The following is a 22,334-nucleotide window of genomic DNA, read 5'->3' as shown; positions in this document are numbered from 1 at the left end:
ACAGACCCCCTGATGCTCTCTTTGAGAAAAGGTAAAGATATCTCATGGGAAAGGGGGTATCAGCTACTGACCAGGATGAAGTTCTATCCTTTGTTAAAGTTTCTCTTTAGTTCCCTTTCACACTAAGGGGTTTTCATTGCGTTGTGTTATCCTTTTTTTTACCGCAATAAAAACCTATGGGGCATTTCATATGCACAGCTGGCACTGCATTTTTGGCCTCAGGTAGTTAGTCCTAAGTACTCATGAAATGAGTTGCAATAGTGCAAATAAAAATCCTCTGTTTTATATCTAATAGGCAGGTTGATGCATGAAAGTGTGGTAAATCTACTGCGTACAAGTATTGCAGGATAAAGTCAGTGCGAGCACGCTACACATGGTCCTGGCAGTGTAGCGTGTGCTCTTAAAGTGCCTCCAGACTAAAAATCTATTCAGCAGCACTGAAAAGGTTTCATGTTTCTTTAAAGGGACTCCGAGCTATAACTAGAATCAAAATCTGAACTTACCTGGGGCTTTCTCCAGCCCACCGTAGGTCGGTAGGTCCCTCGGCGTCCATCTGGCTCTTCTCCAAGGCCTTGGTCAGAAATGGCTCCCGGCGGCTCCCGGCGACACTGGGCCCGAGCGTCGGGCTCCTTCTTCCTGAAAGGTGACGTCAGTCGTCACCATGCCGGCCGTCTCGCGTCATCACGGCGGCCGGCGTGACAGTACTGCGCATGCACAGTTTAATCGTGCATGTGCAGTACTGTCACGCCAGCCGCCGTGATGATGCGAGGCGGCCGGCGTGGTGACGTTTCACCACAACATCAGTCATACAGAGCCCCCTGATAATCCGTTTGAGAAAAGGTAAAGATTTCTCATGGGAAAGGGGGTATCAGCTACTGATTGGGATGAAGTTTAATCTTTGGTTACAGTTCCTCTTTAAGAGCTCACGCTACGCTGCCAGGACGTGTGCGCACTGATTTTATCCCACGATGCTTATGCATGGTAGGTTTACCACACTTTTGTGCATCAACCTGTTTCCACTTTTACTTGTACCTCCTTTGTGGGATGGTTATCTGCCAGCAGATTCTGTGATGACCAATATGATCCCCTTTTTCTAAGAGAGTGACCACACACAGAAAAACCTGGTTACCCAGCTGGAGATGGCTATTCTCTTCAACTGCATTATTGGTTAGTTGCAGAGCCAGATCATCCACAAGACAAACCTAGGCAGTTGCCTAGGGTCTGGAGAGAATCTAGGGGCCTGGTGGATGATAGCCCCCACCAAAAAGCTAGATGACCATCAGCGATGGGAAGAAACTGCTATCTTGCCTAGGGCCCCATTTCATATTAATCAATTTCTGGTTGGTTTCCCTGATTAGCAACCTTATTTTGTGAGTATAATCATGGCCGGATTTCTGGCAAGGCCTCATAGGCCATGGCCTAGGGCACCAGATAAACAAGGGGCGGCCTGCAGACAGTGGACATTATTTGCAAGTGTCCAAACAAATGAAAGGGGTCAGGATAACTGCACTATTAGTACCAGCTGGCATCTGCCTGTGCAGTGCTACAGGCAGCTGCAGTCCGTTAATTAAATGTTTGTGAACAGTGTGTGACTAGCAAAAAGCCAGGCCTTGTCCAATGACTAGCAGCTCCAGGCAGTTACAGAAGGCCGGGTCTCACGCACTTGGCGTGGGGGATGAAAGGACTAGAGGCAGCACCAGCAAATAGTACAGAATACAGAAGGCAGCCTCTCACAGTACCCATTTCTTAATTATTGATTGGCCAGCGCTGTTACCCTGGAGACAGCAGTGGGTACAGGACTCACTTTTACGTGTTGCTGATCCCACCCAATGTCCAATTGTGAGCCACTTTTGACAATGTGTGTGTGGTGGACGGCTCCCACCACGCCCATCACCTGTAGATCGCTTGATTGACCAGTTCCCCCGTGTGACGTGATTGATTCACTTCACGTTGCCATGGAGACCTCAGCACTAGCCACAATAGTGGACACCAGCGGCACAAAATTTTTTGTGTGTGTGGAGAGAGGTGGTAGGATACGGTTTCGGTTGGGGCGGCTGGTAATAGTCGGCCTTGGGCGGTAAGAAGTACAAATCCGGCCCTGAGTATAATGCTCTAGATATCTTTAACTCACGCTCTTACTAAATACTACACCATTTGGGATCCTGTTGTCCTGTGTTTTTATACAAGATACAGGCTTCCTGTATCAACCCAACTTCACTGAAAATAAAGATAGTTAATAGTATGTGTAGTAGTAATGGTAAATAGAACTTTCCCAGACTCTCATATTCTATTCTGAAGTGTAAACAGTAGCCATGTCAGTGTGATAAAAAATCTGGTTAATTGAGATTCCACACAGAAGCAAAATTACCCCTTTAACTCTTCAGCACTATCCTGTTATCATGACTGTGTTTTAGCTTCTATTTACTTTTCAGGAGAGCTGCAGATTGATTTCTCGAACTGCATAGATAAAGCACTGAGTTATTGACACTTGCAATGAAAAAAAAAACGGTAACACAGACAAGTTCTAAGTAGGATTGGTACTACACGCATCATGTCACAGACCACTTCAGGTATGCGTTAAAAAGTGGAAATGACATAATGAATAAAATTGCTTATTTTTTAACATATCCATTAGATTATTTCGTCAGAGTTTGACCATTGTAAAATCTTACCTCTCCCTGATTTACATTATGAAATGTATCACTGGTGGTGATATGTTTAGTCCTGCCAGGTGATCTGTGCGGAAAGTTGGTTTACTGAGAGTACTATGCACAAAGGGAGATAATGCTTGCTTGGCAGTTAGAAAAAGCGATTGTTTCCCACAATACAACAAGGTTCACAGACAGCAAACTGTCAGGACCATGGCCATGACATCACACTGTGGGAGGGGTTTCAACACAATATCAGCCACACAGACCCCCTGATGCTCTCTTTGAGAAAAGGTAAAGATATCTCATGGGAAAGGGGGTATCAGCTACTGACCAGGATGAAGTTCTATCCTTTGTTAAAGTTTCTCTTTAGTTCCCTTTCACACTAAGGTGTTTTCATTGCGTTGTGTTATCCTTTTTTTTACCGCAATAAAAACCTATGGGGCATTTCATACTTACCACAGTCTGATGCGCTTGAAGTATCCGATTTGATGCAACGACAACAGTGCGTTATCTACTAACACCTGCAGAAGCCAGAAGTCATGTAAGTCAATGGTGCCGCTGATCTTTTGAACCGTTTTGCATTCACGTCGCGCATGCGTAGAAGCCTATTTTGTCAGTACACTTCCGTGCAATTCGTTTTTTAGTCACAGGAAGTGAGTGTTAGAGAGACTCACTTATTGTTTGGCTTGCAGCCAGAAATGAGATTACCGTGCATGGTTATTTTTAACGTTGTGGTTCGGTGCGATTATATGCTGGTTTCTAGTGTTAAACTGGCTGAAGGATCTTTAAATTTAAAGCGGAATATAACCCTGCATTTCAACTTTGCTCTAACATTATTTACAGTATATTATATGCAACCATCATTTTTTTTTTTTACTAGACCAGCATTGGAAGGGTTACACAGTGCTTTAAAGTTCCTGGAGATTTCTGCAGACGCATCGGAAGCTGACATAGATACATTTTGTTTACATAAATGTATCTAAGTGTTGAATGTGACTCATCTCTCTGACTGAGAAGGAGTTGGAGGACAGCCAAAGAGTGTGTAATATTTCTCAATAGATACATATAACTAAATAGAATGTAACAATTTGAACTTCTGCATATCTCTCCACTGAACTTTAAACCTCTGTGTTTAACCCTTCCAATGCTGGTCTAGTAAAAAAAAAAAAATGCTTTTTGCATATAATATGCTGTAAATAATGTTTTAGAGCAAAGTTGAAATGCAGGGTTATATTCCGCTTTAATGTGGATTGTATTCAAAAGAGCATGGAAACACACAAAACAACCCACAATCACAGATATGTGTTTTTTTACAATTTTGTGCATTTCCACATCTATTACCACAGCCAGACTGCAGCATGTGGCACCACTGAATACACAGTCAGGGGCAGAGAAAAGAAACACACATTTCTGCACACTGACTGAGAAGGATAACACATATTTTCACTGCAGTTTGCATGCATTAAAAGCACAGGCTAACCACACTGGGGTTTATAGAGTAATTGAAGGCTCTTAAAATGATGGCATGATTTAAAGAGCTGGTTAAGGCAGCTCTGTTCATAGTGTAAAGGGGGTGTTAGAAATAAAGGTACACAGTAAAATAGATGTATTGATGTGCCTATGTATAATAATGATGGTGCTTGTGCCTGTAGAGAGGCAGTGTGTAGCAGTGTGTGCGTCGCTCCTGCTCTCAGATAATGATGTTAATTGGCTGGGTTGCTAGGTGGCAGTGCTGCTTTTGTTAGAATGTGAGAAAACAGCTTCTCTCCTTCGAGAGGCAAAGAGCGGCAGGGGGAGCGCAGAAAAATGGAAGGAGGGGGAGAAATCTGAATGCAGCGTAATCTCAGCTGCTCGCTGTGAGGAACATCAGCTGAGCTGGAACGAATGAGGACGTTTTTGGGGTCAAAGAAGACCCCACACAAAAGAACAAACGCGATTCTGAGACAGGCTATGGCTTCGACTGCCGAAGACCCAGACAGTGCAGCGACTGGCAACGCCACGGTGGGCTCTCCATTAAGAATGGGTGATGCGGATGCAGAGGGGCAGCTAGAGATGGAGGAAGAGGTAATGACAACAGAGGGGTCTCCAGAGCTATGGGGAGAATTTCAAGGCACATGGCAAAACGAGGATGAAGAGGCAGATGACTGGTGCACAAGGAGTCTGCATGGATGCCGGCCTGATGGTAAGATGCTGCCTGTGTGTCTCTCTCACATCATATCATGTCCTGTCTAGTATATAGATCCTGTAGTTACACATATGAATATGCAGTTGTTTTTTAGTAGACATAGCAATGTGAATAACCAGCAGTCAGCCACCTATGATGGGAGAACGGCAAGAAGCATCATACTCTTCCAGGTAGCATCAGTAAACAAGGTTCAGGCCTCAGGTAATACAACCTGGTAGCATAGTTATGGCAAAGATAATTTCTTTGGGGGCAGGACATTTTGTGATTTTGATTATACTAGAGATACTAGAGCATTTTTTTGTTGTGAAACTGTTGTTGGTGTTATTTATGGCATGACAATGTCATTTTGTGATAATACTGTAGGTCAGGGCTGGATCTACCACAAGGCAATGTAGGCATGTGCCTACTGGCGCCTGATGATGGAAAGGCAGCCCACTCCCCTCCCCAAGTGCCTCCCTCCCACCTTAACTATGCAGAGCCCTGAACAGAGTGTAAATGAGAGGTTACTCACCGGGGTCTCTGCATTCTACTGACCAGATCTTTGGGGGGCACCTCTAGCTACATAATACTTCGGCCACCTCTAGCTACTTAATACTGAGGGTACCTCTGGCTACCTAATACTAAAAGGAACCTGTAGCTACTTATGACGGGAAAGGAAAGTAAGGGAGAAGTGACACTTGCAGGGGTTTGTAGGTTCATGGAGGGTGAAGTCTAGGATGCCAGGACATCTGTGCCTATAGGCTCCTGTGATGTAAATCCGGGCTTGCTGTAGGTGCATTTAGGGAAACAAGGTTAAGGGCCAGGTTTGGTAGCTACTATGGGGTGAAGGAAGATCTATTTAGGGGTATAGGTTTGATACTATGTTGAAGTTATGGATTAGTTTAAGGGATTTAGCTAAAGATCAGGTATAGAGGTTAGGTTCAGGGTTTGAATTCAATTAAAGAGGAACTTTAATCCAGGATTGAACTTCATCCCAATAGCTACCTTTCCCACGATACCCCTTTTTCTCAAATAGATAAACAGGGACATCTGTATGACTGATATGGTGAAACCCCTCCCACATTGTGATGTCAGGGCCATGGCAGATTGATGTCTGTGAACCTCATTGCATTGTGGGAAACTGCCAATCACGCAATATTTCCCTCTGTTTATAGAACTCTCATCAAATGAAGAATCTGCACAGATCACCTGGCAGGGCTAAATATGTCACCCTCTGTAATACATTTCAGAATGTAAATCAGTCAAAGCAAGGATTTTGCAATGGCAAACATTGACTAATTCATTTATAAACAAATATTGTAAAAACAAAATAGGCAATCTTATTAATTAATTTTATTAATTACGTTATTTTCACTAAAGTTCCGCTTTAGGTTTAAGTCATTTGTTTAGATTAAAAGTAAGGCTTAGGTTCAAATTATCAATCATCAATTAAGCTTTAAAAGTTAACATTAGGCACCAGATTGAAATCTATAGATTAGGTTTCAAGTTGTTAATATTTTTGAAGCAAGGGTACTACTTACATTTTAATTATTTTGATTTAAGATTTTGTTTTTTGATTACTATTATGCCAAATATATTGTATCAGCTAATCATGTGTGCCAACCCAGTATACGCTATCAAAATGTACACATTGTTTGCAATTGAAATTGTGAATCTTACATTCATGGTACTAAAACTGCCACATTAGAATGTTTTATGCTACTTCTACAACGCTGAAACCAACAGTAGCATTCTGTAACACTATTCAATGTTTATCCTTTAGTAGTGATATTTTAGGCACTGTGTTATGGCATTGCTTTTGGTGATAAACCTTCGTAACATGATGGTTTTGGATACTGGTAATGTAGTGAGGCAGTAGCCACGAGAGGTTGACTTCACCTATGGAGGTTTGCAGGTGCAGGAGGCTGACTGATGCTCGGAACCTGCAATTCAGTCTCTACGTAAGAGTAGTCATCACTGCCTTTATTCTGTTATTCTAAAATAAGAAGAAATAAGGGAACAGAGACAACGTCAGTTGCTAAAGAACAGGCTTTTCTATTTTGGGTTAATGACACATCACACAGCAAAGCAGATGAACAATTACGTAGTAGGCTGAGGTCCCTCAGGAAAGCAAACAGCACTGGTTAAATGTATGGTGTCTGGATGGCGTACCTATAAAAAGGGTGCCTAACCCTAACCACCTCCCCTCCGATGCCTAATCTTTACCACCCCCCAGCTGACCCTAAGCACCCCAGCTACCTAACCTTTATCACCACCCCCTTCTGATGCCTAACCACCCAATCTCCGAAGCCTAACCCAAACCAGGCAGTAGGGAAAGGTGGTAGCCCCAATGAAGGGGAGGACACAGTTGCTAGGAACTTCTCCCATAGCAAGACTAGAAGTTGGAAGCACATATGAGGCCCAAGTGATTCACTTCATGCCTGCCTTTCTTGGTGCAAATCATAAGGATGAAGTACTGATCTTTGCCCTTCCTAAGCACTGTGAAACGCTCTGAAATCAGATCCTAAATTGGCCATCATCCATTGCACACGCTGAAGTGTTCTGAGCTGACGTGACTGGTCAGGGCCATCTGAGTAGAGAATATATGTGTTGCTGCCGATAATCAACACTTATGTACAACAATGAGTCCCTGCAGTGTCAACCACAGGTTCAAGTTCCTGTATGTACGCATGGCCGGATTTCTGGCAAGGCCTCATAGGCCATGGCCTAGGGCACCAGATAAACAAGGGGCGGCCTGCAGACAGTGGGCATTATTTACAGGGCATTATTTGCAAGTGTCCAAACAAATGAAAGTGGTCAGGATAACTGCACTATTAGTACCAGCTGGCATCTGCCTGTGCTGTGCTACTGGCAGCTGCAGTCCGTTAACCAAATGTTTGTGAACAGTGTGTGACTATCAAAAAGCTAGACCTTGTCCAATGACATAGCAGCAGCTGCAGGCAGTTACAGAAGGCCGGGTCTCACGCACTTGGTGTGGGGGATGAAAGGACCAGGGGCAGCACCAGCAAATAGTACAGAATACAGAAGGCAGCCTCTCACAGTACCCATTTCTTAATTATTGATTGGCCAGCACTGTTACCCTGAAAACAGTAGTGGGTACAGGACTCACTTTTACGTGTTGCTGACCCCACCCAATGTTCAATTGTGAGCCACTTTTGACTATGTGTGTGTGGTGGAAGGCTCCCACCACGCCCATCACCTGTAGATCGCTTGATTGACCAGTTCCCCCATGTGACATGATTGATTCACTTCATGTTGCCATGGAGACCTCGGCACTAGCCCCAATAGTGGACACCATTAGCCCAACATTTTTTGGATTGGTGTGTGTGGAGAGAGGTGGTAGGATACGGTTTCGGTTGGGGCGGCTGGTAATAGTCGGCCTTGGGCGGTAAGAAGTACAAATCCGGCCCTGTATGTACGCATCTTTAAGCCTCATTTGGGATGGATCGGGACTCAATCCCTTGGGCAAAAGCTCGTGGCCAAGGCTGTACAGACCCATAGCAACAGACTGCGTGGCTATCCATGCACTGAGGGGGATCGGGGGTCGCTGTACACACATTACATTTTTGTGAGAGGAAAGAGGTCACTATTGACAATCTGATAACCACAAGACCAGGTCACTATAAAAACGGCTCAGCTTGTTAACATGTGCCTCCTTATCTCTGGATCTAGTGGATAAAATAAAACTAGCTAGCTAAATCCACATTGGTAGATCACTAATAACAAGATTAGGGTCATTCTCAGAGCTCTGCATAGCGGCATACAGACACAAGATTCTTCCTCAACCCAAATAGATCTGGCAATAACCATGTATTGTCAATACACACGTTAAGGCCTAAAGTGCCTGGTATTATTATCAGGGATGCTCATCCAGATTTCGGATATCCGGGTAACCCGGATATCCGACCATTTTTACCCTATCCTGCCGAATAGTTGGGCAGAAATCCGAATAGCTATCTGCGGATAGTTTCACGGCCAACCCGGATATCCGCGGATTTCTACCAGATATCCGAATTACAGGTTCAATGGCAAAAAGGACCACCATCATCATCTCTCTCCCTCTCTCTCGTCTTCCAGGGATTTGTAGTATGTCAAAAGCAAGCTCACACACATTGGCCGGGAATCAAAACCAGGTCAACTGCTTGGAGGGTAGCTATGCTCACCACTATACCAACAACCACACACACAGCAAAGGACAGCACTTTGAAGTCTGGAAGATTCCAGGGCAAGGGTGGGAAGGATGAAAAGCTAGGTGGCCATGCAACCATTCCTGCTAACCTAAAGCTTACTTATACACAGTCATATGAGACACATGCCGGGTGCAGGGCTGTGTGGTGAGTGATCCTACAGACAGTCATATGAGACACATGCCGGGTGCAGGGCTGTGTGGTGAGTGATCCTATAGACAGTCATATGAGACACATGCCGGGTGCAGGGCTGTGTGGTGAGTGATCCTATAGACAGTCATATGAGACACATGCCGGGTGCAGGGCTGTGTGGTGAGTCAACACAATGGGCCTGATTCACAAAGCGGTGCAAACTTTTTCGCGGACTTTTGCGCGCGGAAAAGTCCGCGATCGTGCGAATCACGGCACTTTGCCGCGCAAAAGTCCGCGAAAAAGTTTGCACCGCTTTGTGAATCAGGCCCATTGGCTTAAGACTTTACCAAATCCAATGCTCCAATATGGGGAAGCTTCTCTGTTTGCTGTTTTTTTTTTTTTTTAAGTGTGGTGTCACAGATCACTCATCTCTTCAACCACAAGAAAGGCCCAGGAGTAGTCTTAGCTACCGTAATATCTATGTTACGGCAGGGCCCTTATTACACTTTCTCTTACAGGGCTATGGAAACCGTTTTGCCCATGCGATAAAGCGAGGTGCAAAAATGAAATCATGCCTAGCAGAGGATGGTTTTGATCCATCAACCTCTGGGTTATGGGCTCAGCACAGGCCTGCCTGCGCCACTCTGCAGTCTGCTTACATTTGTATACAATCTTCAAGTTTAAGAAGGATACATTAGTTCCCTTCACAAAACACAAAGCCATCCCTGGGTGGGCTTGAACCACCAACCTTTTGGTTAACAGCCAAATGTACTAACCAATTGTGCCACAGAGACTAGTTGTTGCTGCTAAATGATTTTATGGGGATGTATGTGTGTCTTTTGGAGGGAGAAAGTAAGTCTGGTCCAAGAAGTTTAACTCCACTTTTTCCTACAACAAAGCATTGCCTGTGTGGCAGCAGAGTATTGCAGTGGAAGTGTGCTGGGCCCATAACCCAGAGGTCAATGGATCGAAACCATCCTCTGCTAGGTGTACTTTGGTTTTTACACCTTGCTTTACCACATGGGCCAATCGGTGGCTATAGCCCCGTAAGAGAAAGTGTCATTAGGGCCTTGCTGTAACGTATACTAATGGAGGAATGCGACAATCATGACAGATCAGTCACTATGCTGCTGAAAACTCTGCAGGGGCCCTGAAGACCAAAATAAGTTGAGGGGAGAACTTAGGGAGCCCAGAAGCCGGCTTGGGGATTCAAGGGTTACATGGTTACATTTGTCACAAATAAAGGGTGCCTCATGCTGCTTATGGCGGGGGGGTTCAGGGGTGCCCCCAGGTTAATTTTGCTTAAGGGTCCCATTGTAACTAGAACTAGGCCTGTGGGGTCTTATGTTTTTGGGGGGACTTCATTGAGCACTGGGTGGAGAGGAGATAATATTTTGCACCAATGCTGGCATATCAGAACCCAGATTATTAGCGTAGAGGATATAAGGATGCAAACTGTCCACGCATTTTACCAGGGGCGCTGCTAAGGTTCCCCCATCAAAGGTACCTCTGAGTGACATCATGAGAGTTGTCGGCCGGGAGCAACCATGGTGACCATACGGTAAGCGGCAGCAAAGTGGTGAGATTCAGTGCTGGATTGCAGCCATATGAGTTACAGCAGAAGCGGATCACGGAGCATAGGGCAGACCAGCTTCAGGCCCCAGCAGATCCTCAGGGCCCCAAGTCGTTGCCTGGATCGCTTGTACCCTCGCGTCGCACCTGCTTTTTATAATTCTATGGTCAAATCTTTGCACACTTTTACCAGCAATTATGTGATGTTAGGGACAATCACAGTGAATAAAGTGTGAATAGATTGTTTAGGCAGCCTGGAGCAATGCCAAGTCCATCCCTCATATTTCCAACAAAGCAATAATGTATACATCAATCCTGCCGAAGGCCTCTTAATTCTGTATAATCTGGATATAAATTCCTTGGCTGGCAGTTGTGCTGTGTGTTATTGTGTGTATACAGGGAAAGCTTCTGTGTCAGAGTCCATCACAGACAGGTCAGGAAAAAGCTTGAAAAAGAAATGTAGAGGTGTAATTGCTGACTTTTTTAAAGGACACCTGAAGTGAGAGTAATATGGAGGCTGCCATATTTATTTCCTTTTAAACAATTCCAGTTGCCTGGCAGCACTTTTAATCCTCTGCCTCTAATACTTTTAGACCCTGAACAAGCATGCCAATCAGATGTTTCTCTCACTGAAGTCTGACTTTATCTAGTCGGACATCAGTTTTAAGCTGCATTCTTGTGTTAAGTGTGTGATTCAGACACTACTGCAGCCAAAGAGATCAGCAGGACTGCCGGGCAACTGACGTGTATAAGGAAATAGATATGGCAGCCTTCATATGCCTTTCAGTCCAGTTTTCTTTTAAAGGTGAACGCTACCGTAGCCGATAAGTCACTGGCCTGGAACAAGCATGCAGAGCAAAATAAAATTAAAAAAAAGAAAACACTGCTTGCACCAATTCATGGATCCTAGTTACCTCCTTACTGACCAACAGCTGCCTGCTCACTCCCAGTTACTTTAATTCATTTCCCCTCATGGCTGTGTAGGAGGGAGAATGATTGCTCTGTCACCTAAAGCCATGTTTTTTGTTGATAATCTATACTTTCCTTGCAGTGTGTCTGCACTGCTTATCATCTCTGTTCAGCTCTTATTGGAGTTGATTCTCTAAACAGCGCAAATATTACTGTGCTCACATTGCGCACGGCAATATTACCCTAACTTTTGCCAGCAAATATTGCGAGTTACGCAATTAGCATGACCTGCGGTACTCGAGTAGTGCGACCGTTGCTACGGTAACGGGCGTTACCAAGGAGCATTACCGCTAGTAACGTATGTTAATGTAGCAATGGTCAACGGTATGCAAGTACCGTGGGTCATACTAATTATGTAACTCGCGGTACTTGCAGGCAGAAGTTAGGGTAATACTGTAAATGGCAGGTATAGACAACCTAAAGACAGGGCCGTTTCTTGGGCAGTGCGGGCAGGGCGACAAGTAGAAGAAGGGGGGCGCAGGCAGAAGGACATACCCTGCTAGGGAACTGATGATGCACAGTGCAGCCAAATGGAAGAAGAAAGAAGTTTACCAGCACAATCACCTTCCTTGACTCCTCCTGGGCTGCCTCCGTCAGACGTCAAGTCATCATCACGTCACCACCGCGTGATGACACCTGATGTCCTGTAGCGGTACTGCAGGCTGTCAGTGTGCAGCACCCATGGAGGAGTCTGCTTTCTGGGCTCTCTTCGCCTGTGTGTTTTCCTGGTCCCTGCTTCCTCCTGGATGAGCGGCTGGTCACTAGTAAGTAGGTAGATCTACTTGTGACCTGTGACTGTGTGACTGCCCCAAAGAGAAAGGGTTCAAGAGTGCATTGGGGGAAAGAAGGGGGTGCAATTTTTACACCCTCGCCCTGGGTGCAATTTAGCCTAGAAACTGCCCTGCCTATAGACTTTAGTGTACCGATATATAGTAGTTTGCGTAGTGCTAGCATAAAGACAGCAATGGCAAGATCAGGGTCTGGGGATACAGAAAGAGCAGCTTCCTGTAAATTACAGTACTCTGTTGTCTTCTCATATCTCCTTATAGGTGATTGGCTGTGACCTACCATGTCTTCTTAGGTCTGAATGCCGATATGGTCATGTTCTACCACATGAATTCTACTCCAAGGACATTTAAAGAGCAGCTTGTGGTCAGTTTGGTCAGGGGTTGTAGTTGTACTCTCATGCAAGCTAAAACAGGAAGCAAAATTAAGACATGGTGACCAGCCAATCAGAGATGTTCAGATCGAATGTAGGGTCCCTAGATTGTCCTTGAGTTATCCTTGAGGAATGCTTATGCAAGAGAACATGACTATCTTTTCTTCACACCAGACTGAACACTAAAAACAAAACAAAACTTGCCAACCCAAGCAGAAACAAGAAAACATAAAATGTACCTGATCATTCTCAAATGCAATTTTGTAAGAAAATGTATTTGTATTATGTGTTCACAGAGAGCTGGGTGGCCTTCAAAGACACGGTCAGTGAGGAATCACGGACAGATGATCAAGAGACGCATATAACACAATGCAGTGGCCGCTGGTGGTGTGAAAGCAGCACGACGCTCTGTACAAGAGAACATTCACCGAACAAAGTGAGCTGGGTTCTATATCAACACAGGCATAAATATTACAACCAGTTATTTCATTCAGTTTCTTATTTCATAGAAGATAGTAATGTGCACTACGGCAACGTGCTGGGACCTCACCCAGTGCTGTACATACATACCAAGTGTGTTTTCTGTGCATATCTCTAGATTTAAGGCATGACTCTGATCAAAGTGGTCATCCTATAGCTGAGAAAACTATGCTGAAATTGTTGGCCATGGCAAAACATTGTAACACCAATGAAAATATTCTTGCAGTCATTCTTTCTTCGATGCATCCGCAAAGAATGTTAAAGGGTGACACAACGCCTCCAAAGTCTGCATCTCTACTAAGTGCTTCCTGCTTCCTCTTATGGCCTCTTTCACAAGTGGCGTAGCAATAGGGGGTGCAGAGGTTGCGACCGCATCGGGGCCCTTTGGCTAGAAGGGCCCCAAGGGATCTTCCTTCAACTGCTGTATTAGCTTTCTATTGGTCTTGTGCTCATAATAAGCACTTCTATAGATACTTTGCATAGTGGTAATCATTAAGAAACTGTTCCCCATCCCCTTCTTGCACCTCTAACACTCTAGTTGCCATTTTCAGGTTTTGGTGTGCCGTATCAATAGTAATGTATAGAGTACTTAGGGGGCCTCAATTTAAAACTTGCATTGGGGCCCACAGCTCCTTAGCTACGCCACTGTCTTTCACGCTGATTGTTGAACTGTGTACTTGACAGACTACCTTTTTCTTGGGCAAGTGTAAGGATCGGTGTCAGCAAACAGAGAGAATCTGATTATTGGTGATCTGCAGTATCGCCAATAATACAGATGTCACCTGATTATTGATGATCTGCAGAATCACCAATAATACAAGTGTAACTAACCTCCGGACACCTAACACAGTAAATAACAATAACGACAGCAATAATTCACAAGATCGTGGAAATATCCACCACACGGCAATTCGTCAGAGGTGTGGTTACCTCTGAATGGGAACCCCGTGTGTGAGATCCTCAAACCAGGCAAAGAGAGGAATCTCGGCCCCTGGCAGTAATCATCTGCTAGGGCAGGCGTCTCGGAGAGGCAAGCCTCAGAGATAACCGTACAATGGGAGACGTTCCACTGAAGGGAGAAAGGTCAGACAAGCAGAGGTTCGGCAACAGAGAAGGCGGCAGCAGTACAGAAACAGAAGGCTGATTCAGAGTCAGTAAACAGGCAGGGTCGGCAACTTGAATCAGATAGGCAGAAGTACAAGAGCGATTAGAGTAAAGAGTAGTCAGGGATAGCCAGAGTCAAAACACAGGTAAATATACAAATACAATCCTAATCTAAGGTGTGACGTCCTTGGTATCAACACCTAGGAAACTGGACTAAGGTCTGAGCGCTAACACAAAATGTATTCACGACAGCAGACAAGGAGCAACTGACATCCAGCTCCTTATATGCTGAGAGTCACTCAGCCAGCCCGCCCAGAAGCCCAGCCAATCCGGAGACCTACTGAGGTCAGCTGACTGGAGAGTCAGCTGACCTTCCTACGTAGGAGGTAAAAGTCCTGCCGCCTCGCGCGCGCGTGACCCTCTGCCTCTGAGTACCAGAGAGGCCAGGCCCCAGGTCAGCGCACGAATGCGCACTGAAGTCCGGCGGCTGGGTTGCGGGACATGTCACCAGCCGCGGCGGCGGTGTCCCCCCTGCTCTGTGCCAGCGGCTCCGCATGTGTGGCGGAAGCCGCCGGCTGGGAAGCGGAGACCGCCGTCATGCTGCCCAGCGCGGCGGCGGTGCCTCCTCTAAACCTCACAGCAAGCTTTTCTACCCACTGAACTACAGATAATTGCTTCCTCTCTGGACTCAATTGGTGGACAGGTCAAAAGTATGACCATGTAATGTGACACCCAAAGTGTGAAGAACAATAAATGCCAGAGCCTATGTTCCACAATCCCTCCATTTGCAGTAGAAACCCTCTGGCCACATAAGGAGGTAGACTATTAAGCATGTATGGATAGGAGTACGACTGCAGGCAAAACTTTTCAGAGATAATACATTTACTACTTTCAGTAGCCAACATGAGAATTGACTTTGTTTAATTTGGCTATATTTACTATTCCCCAACACCACACTTGTGACAATCATCATTGCCTCAGAAAAAAGCTAAGATGGTCCCCATCTAGCCCTGGTGACTTTATTGCCTTTTTTTTAGTTGAACAAGTTGTTCATCTGAGCAGAAAGTTGTGGACAGATTGTTAAGAATTTTTAAGAGACCAGGCCAGTTGGTCTTATGTCCAGTTTCAAAAACAATTGTGATTGTTGTGGTTTGTAATTACAGTTCAATACTAAGATAAAACTAGGTCTTGTGTAGCTACTCTTTGTTTCGAAACACAATCAAAACACAATCTCGATTCTCAAGGCTTGTCACTTTTAACCATTTCACCCCAAAGGGGTTTTTACCCTAACAGACAAGAGTGATTTTCACCTTTCAGTGCTCATCCCTTTCATTTGCCAATAGCTTAATCACTACTAATCACAATGAAATTATCGATATCTTGTTTTTTTCACCACCAATTAGGCTTTTTGGGGTTGATATTTGTTTTCAGTAATTACTTTATTTTCTATGAATTTTAAAGGGAAAAACAAGGAAAAAATACACTATTTCTCCAATTTCATCCCCTATAGTTTTAATATAAACACTGCTACTGTACATAAAACTCACACATTTTATCTGCCTATTTGTCCTGGTTATCACAAGACTTTAAAGGGGAACTTCAGCCTAAACAAACATACTGTCATTAAGTTACATTAGTTATGTTAATTAGAATAGATAGGTAATATATTTTTTTACCCATCCTGTTTTAAAAGAACAGGCAAATGTTTGTGATTCATGGGGGCTGCCATCTTTGTCATGGGGGCAGCCATCTTTTTGGTTGAAAGGAGGTGACATGGAGCAGAAGACACAGTTCCAACTGTCCTGTGTCCTGATCACCCCTCCCAGATGCACACGCTAGGCTTCAAATGTCAAATTCAAAATGTAAAAAAAAAAAAAATTGCACCAAAACAGCAGAACGAGAGCAACAACATAAGAAATCCCATCATGCTTTGCACAGCATCAGGGGAAAAAAAGCCCGGGCAGTTTTCTTTTGTGCAGCTAAAAATGAGGCTTGGATAAGAGAAACAAAGTTCTGATGCTATGATATTGTTAAAGAAACACCAGGCCTTTTCAGTGCTGCTGAGTCGATTTTTAGTCCGGAGGTTCACTTTAATTATGTCCCTAGTACAAAGTATGGTGACAATATATTATTTGGAAATAAAGGTGTATTTTTTCTATTGATTTTTTTTCCCACTAATTTCACGTGCAGGCGCGGGAGCGCGCACGCGCACAGCGCCAGCACTGTTTGACTTATAAAAACGTCCTGGAGCCGTTAAGAGGCTCTAGCAGGACGTTTTTATAAGTCTACTTGTCATTAAGTGGGTAAAGTATATGATGAGTTGTCTAGACCAGAGCCACACTCTGCTTCTCTTCCATGATGCTGAGTCTCAGACTGTGTGGCATACATACAATTTTATCTTACCCTCTAAGCAGAACGCTACACATTGTCAGTTGGGTGCACATGCATTGGCTGTTTTTAACTTTGGTGAATAAACTCTAAATAAATTGGTGTCAGTCACAGACATGGATTCCTGCAAAGCCCCATGTGGGCTGTGTCTTAGATAAGCTTTTAAGGATGAAGGTTAGATATGAAAGAGGGGGGGCTACTGCACTTGGAAGAACCCACCGAATGTGAAAAAGGAATGCTGTAATGGGAGGCAGCACATGGAAAAAGGGAAGTGCTGCGCAAGTTAGGAGCTACACATGGAAGAGGGGAGCTGCTGCCCATGGAGGAAGCTACGCATGGAAGAGTAGAGCTGCTGCCCAATCAGGACACTATACATTGGAGCTGCTGCCCAAGCAGGAAGCTACGCATGGAAGAGGTGAGATGATGCCCAAGGAGGAAGCTACACATGGAAGAGGTGAGATGATGCCCAATAAAGACACTATACATTGGAGCTGCTGCCCAAGCAGGAAGCTACACATGGAAGAGGTGAGTGTATGCCCATTGAATAAGCTACACACTGAAAAGGGAGCTGCTGCTTAAAGAGGAAGCTACACATGGAAGAGAGGAGCTGCTGCCCAAGGAAGAAGCTATACATGGAAGAGAGGAGCTGCTGCCCAAAGAGAAAGCTACACATGGAAGAGGAGAGCTGCAGCCCAAAGAGGAAGCTACACATGGAAATGGGGAGCTGCTGTCTGAGGAGGAAGCTACACATGGAGGAGGGGAGCTGCTGTCCATGGAGGAAGCTACAGATGGGTTAGGGGAGCTTCTGCCTGAGGAGGAAGCTACACATGGAAGAGGGGAGCTTCTGCTTGAGGAGGAAGCTACACATGGAAGAGGGGAGCTGCTGTCTGAGGAGGAAGCTATACATGGAAGAGAGGAGTTACTGCCTGAGGAGGAAGCTACACATGGAAGGGGGGAGCTGCTGTCTGAGGAGGAAGCTATACATGGAAGAGAGGAGTTACTGCCTGAGGAGGAAGCTTCACATGGAAGAGGGGAGCTTTACAATACTTGATATAGACATTTAAAGTGGTATCACCTATTTCATATTACCTACTATATTACTAGGTTGCATGTGTGTTGAGTGCATTGGAGGTGTGGATACTATCAGAAATGTGACCAAACACGCTCTGCAGCTTGCCCCATTTTTAATTACTTCATTGTGTGTTTTTGTATCAATAAATATGTTATCTAATTGCATATAACTGTTATACCATTGAATTCATTCATTTTAGTGCAGTTTATGGAACTGGTTGTGTATTAGATTGCAAGACTGAAGATTAGTCAGCCAATTTCAGATTGGTTGTGTGAACCTTCCAATATGGGCTTTAGCTCAGCTTGCAGCAACTTAGCTCTAGCAGAGATTATACTTTACATTTACTTTGCATTTAGTACTAAGAGGGGAGCTGTTGCCATGGAGGAAGCTACTAGCTACGCATGGAAGAGGGGAGCTACTGCTGAAGGAGGAAGCTACACATGGAAGAGGAGAGCTGCTGCCGAAGGAGGAAGCTACACATGGAAGGGGAGAGCTGCTGTCGAAGGAGGACGCTACACATGGAAGAGGAGAGCTGCTGCCGAAGGAGGAAGCTACATATGGAAGAGGAGAGCTGCTGCCGAAGGAGGAAGCTACACATAAAAAGAGGAGAGCTGCTGCCGAAGGAGGAAGCTACACATGGAAGAGGAGAGCTGCTGCCGAAGGAGGAAGATACACATGGAAGAGGAGAGCTGCTGCCGAAGGAGGAAGCTACACATGGAAGAGGAGAGCTGCTGCCGAAGAAGGAAGCTACACATGGAAGAGGAGAGCTGCTGCCGAAGGAGGAAGCTACACATGGAAGAGGAGAGCTGCTGCCGAAGGAGGAAGCTACACATGGAAGAGGAGAGCTGCTGCCCAAGGAGGAAGCTACACATGGAAGAGGAGAGCTGCTGCCGAAGGAGGAAGCTACACATGGAAGAGGAGAGCTGCTGCCGAAGAAGGAAGCTACACATGGAAGAGGAGAGCTGCTGCCGAAGGAGGAAGCTACACATGGAAGAGGAGAGCTGCTGCCGAAGGAGGAAGCTACACATGGAAGAGGAGAGCTGCTGCCCAAGGAAGACGCTACACATGGAAGAGGATAGCTGCTGCCGAAGGAGGACGCTACACATGGAAGAGAATAGCTGCTGCCGAAGGAGGAAGCTACACATGGAAGAGGAGAGCTGCTGCAGAAGGAGGAAGCTACACATGGAAGAGGAGAGCTGCTGCCAAAGGAGGAAGCTACACATGGAAGAGGAGAGCTGCTGCCGAAGGAGGAAGCTACACATGGAAGAGGAGAGCTGCTGCCGAAGGAGGAAGCTACACATGGAAGAGGAGAGCTGCTGCCGAAGGAGGAAGCTACACATAGAAGAGGGGAGTTGCTGCCCAAGGAGGAAGCTAGACATGAGAGACGAGAGGTGCTGCCCATGGAGGAAGCTACGCATGGAAGAGGAGAGCTGCTGCCCAAGGAGGAAGGTATACATGAAAGAGGGGAGCTACTGCTGAAGGAGGAAGCTACACATGGAAAAGGAGAGCTGCTGCCGAAGGAGGAAGCTACACATGGAAGAGGAGAGCTGCTGCCCAAGGAGGAAGCTACACATGGAAGAGGAGAGCTGCTGCCGAAGGAGGAAGCTACACATGGAAGAGGAGAGCTGCTGCCCAAGGAGGAAGCTAGAAACCAGATAGACTAGCACAGCTGTTATGGCTATCTCTTTGTCTTTTTAAAACAATAAAAGAGCTATAGATTACTGACGTGGTGCTGTGGACTTCTCCTCAAGGAGGAAGCTACACATGGAAGAGGAGAGCTGCTGCTGAAGGAGGACGCTACACATGGAAGAGGAGAGCTGCTGCCGAAGGAGGAAGCTACACATGGAAGAGGAGAGCTGCTGCCCAAGGAGGAAGCTACACATGGAAGAGGAGAGCTGCTGCTGAAGGAGGACGCTACACATGGAAGAGGGGAACTGCTGCCCAAGGAGGAAGCTAGACATGAGAGAGGAGAGCTGCTGCCCATGGAGGAAGGTATAAATGGTAGAGAGAGGCTGATGTACATGATAGAAGGGACTGCTCTGCATATAGATTGCACATGGAATAGTGTAGGCTACTGTACAAGTAAGGAGAAGCTGCTACTGCATATGAGGAGGCACTGGCAGCTGCACACTAAAGGTGGTACTGCTATACTTGAAGGAGAGTGTGTAACTATAATACTAGCCATTATAACAAAATTCTGCTTTATTTATAAGATGACATGTTATATTATACATTATATATCACATTATCTGCATATATTACCTTTCCAATCTAAAGAAGGATTGCTGAATGTAATAGCATGTTCTTGTCTTTGCTTCATGTTACAGAGCAGTGTTGGACACATACTTGAACATTGTTTTCCTCAAATATCACATCCATGTGTAGAAGAAGACATAAAGCCACTGGAGTCATTATTACACAACACTGGAGCTGAAGGGCACAAACAGTCATATAGTAGGTAAGAAGTGCAGGTATTATAATACATGTCTGTGGAAGAATGAGTAGCTAGGTACACATGCTGAGATGTCTCACTGGTACAAGAGCTTATTCTAAATATTAACATTAAATGATCCCTAACCTTTAGGCCTCAAGAGTCTGAACTTTAATGACAACTGACCTGAGAGGGATATGGCGGCTGCAATATTGATTTCACTTTAAGCAATACCAGTTGCCTGGCTGTTCTGTTGTAGGTATGGAACAAACTGTTTGCGCTCAAACAGTCCATATGTAGCCTACCCCAGGGCTACTTACAGCAGCAGCTCTCCCGGCAGCACGCATTCTTGATCATGCGCCCATGGCCGGGCATGCTCTGCGCATGACATCACGATTAGAGCATGCCCAGCCACGGGCACACAATCGAGAACGCGCACTGCCAGGCTAGCACCTGCGCACTACTGACAGAACTCACTGACCTGGAAGTAGCCCAGAGGTAGGCTACCCATGGACTGTTCGAGTGCAAATAGTTCAGTCTATCCCTATCCTGCTGATCTTTCATGCATGGGTAGTGTCTGAATCACACTCCTGAAACAAGCATGCAGCAAATGCAGTCACACTTCAGTCAAACATCTGATCTTTCTGCATGCTTGTTCAGGGTCTATGGCTAAAAGTATAGAGGCAAATGATCAACAGAACAATGCCTGGCAATCTGCATTGTAAAAGGAAATATCCATATCCTGATCAGGTCAGTTGTCCTTTAAACATAGGTTTATGAGCAGAAAATCAACATAAACTTTTAGTCAACATTGTAAGCGCAAATATTCAAAAAGTGTATTTCTGTCCTCCACATAAATTAAAGGGTGCTCCTGACTTTGTGACTGGTCGGGAGTTGACTATTAAGGTTGGAGAACAATGGAAAGCATAAATGATACTGCAAACTTCAACTGGACTTTCTTAACCCTCCTGGTGGTTAATTTTTTTCTGCCAAATAGGCAGAAATCCATTTTTTTTGTTTTGTTTCATGTAAAGCTACCAGAGTGGTAGCTACATGAAACACCACTAGAGGGCGCATGTGTCCCTCTAGTGCGGGGTCGGGAACCTTTTTGGCTGAGCGAGCCATAAACCCCACATATTTTAAAGAGACTCCGTAACAAAAATTTCATCCGGTTTTCTTCCATCCTACAAGTTCCAAAATCTATTCTAATGTGCTCTGGCTTACTGCAGCACTTTCTACTATCACTGTCTCTGTAATAAATCAACTTCTCTCTCTCTTGTCAGACTTGTCAGCCTGTGTCTGGAAGGCTGCCAAGTTCTTCAGTGTTGTGGTTCTGTGATGCATCTCCCCCCTCCTGGCCCCTCTATGCACACTGCCTGTGTGTTATTTAGATTAGTGCAGCTTCTCTCTGCTCTATTATCTTTTACAAGCTGGATAAATCCTCCTCTGAGCTGGCTGGGCTTTCACATACTGAGGAATTACATACAGGCAGAGCTGTCTGCACTCTGCAGGAAGAAACAGCCTGACACTTCAGTGGAAGATAGCTGCAGGGGGAAAGAAACACACAAATGATCTCTTGAGATTAAAAAGGAAGGCTGTATACAGGCTGCTTGTGTATGGATGTATTTTCTATGTGTGGACATATTACATCAACCTACTTCCTGTTTTGGTGGCCATTTTGTTTGTTTATAAACAAACTTTTTAAAACTGTTTTTAACCACTTTTAATGCGGCGGGGAGCGGCGAAATTGTGACAGAGGGTAATAGGAGATGTCCCCTAACGCACTGGTATGTTTACTTTTGTGCGATTTTAACAATACAGATTCTCTTTAAAATGTAATTCCGTGAGAGCCATACAATATGTTTCAAACTGGGACAGTAGGGCTCACATCCCTGTTGCCATGGTGATGTGTATACAGTTGATCCTCCGGGCAGCGGAAGTGTCAGACACGTCTTCAGCTTCTCTTCGGTTTCAGCAACATCAGCAATTTCCCAAGAGACAAGA

General features: G+C 45.1%; 1 protein-coding gene across 3 annotated transcripts in view; it reads left to right on the top strand.

Annotated features, from left to right (window-relative positions):
* LOC137528958 (uncharacterized) overlaps window positions 1-22,334 on the top strand; it is a 69,182-nt gene that overhangs the window by 30,391 nt on the left and 16,457 nt on the right. The window contains exons 1-3 of one of the 3 annotated variants that reach the window (XM_068250777.1): window positions 2,518-2,570; window positions 13,152-13,291; window positions 20,227-20,357. In XM_068250777.1, coding sequence (XP_068106878.1) covers window positions 2,552-2,570; window positions 13,152-13,291; window positions 20,227-20,357 — 290 coding nt within the window. In that variant the 5' untranslated portion in view covers window positions 2,518-2,551. Of the gene's footprint in view, window positions 1-2,517; window positions 2,571-4,399; window positions 4,834-13,151; window positions 13,292-20,226; window positions 20,358-22,334 lie in introns of those variants that run through there. The other 2 variants (XM_068250775.1, XM_068250776.1) reach the window with 2 other exon arrangements.

Source organism: Hyperolius riggenbachi, chromosome 8 (assembly GCF_040937935.1).
Source record: "Hyperolius riggenbachi isolate aHypRig1 chromosome 8, aHypRig1.pri, whole genome shotgun sequence".
NCBI lineage: Eukaryota > Metazoa > Chordata > Amphibia > Anura > Hyperoliidae > Hyperolius > Hyperolius riggenbachi.
The sequence above is the reverse complement of the archived record's forward strand: the minus strand, read 5'-3'. Positions and strand labels throughout refer to the sequence as shown.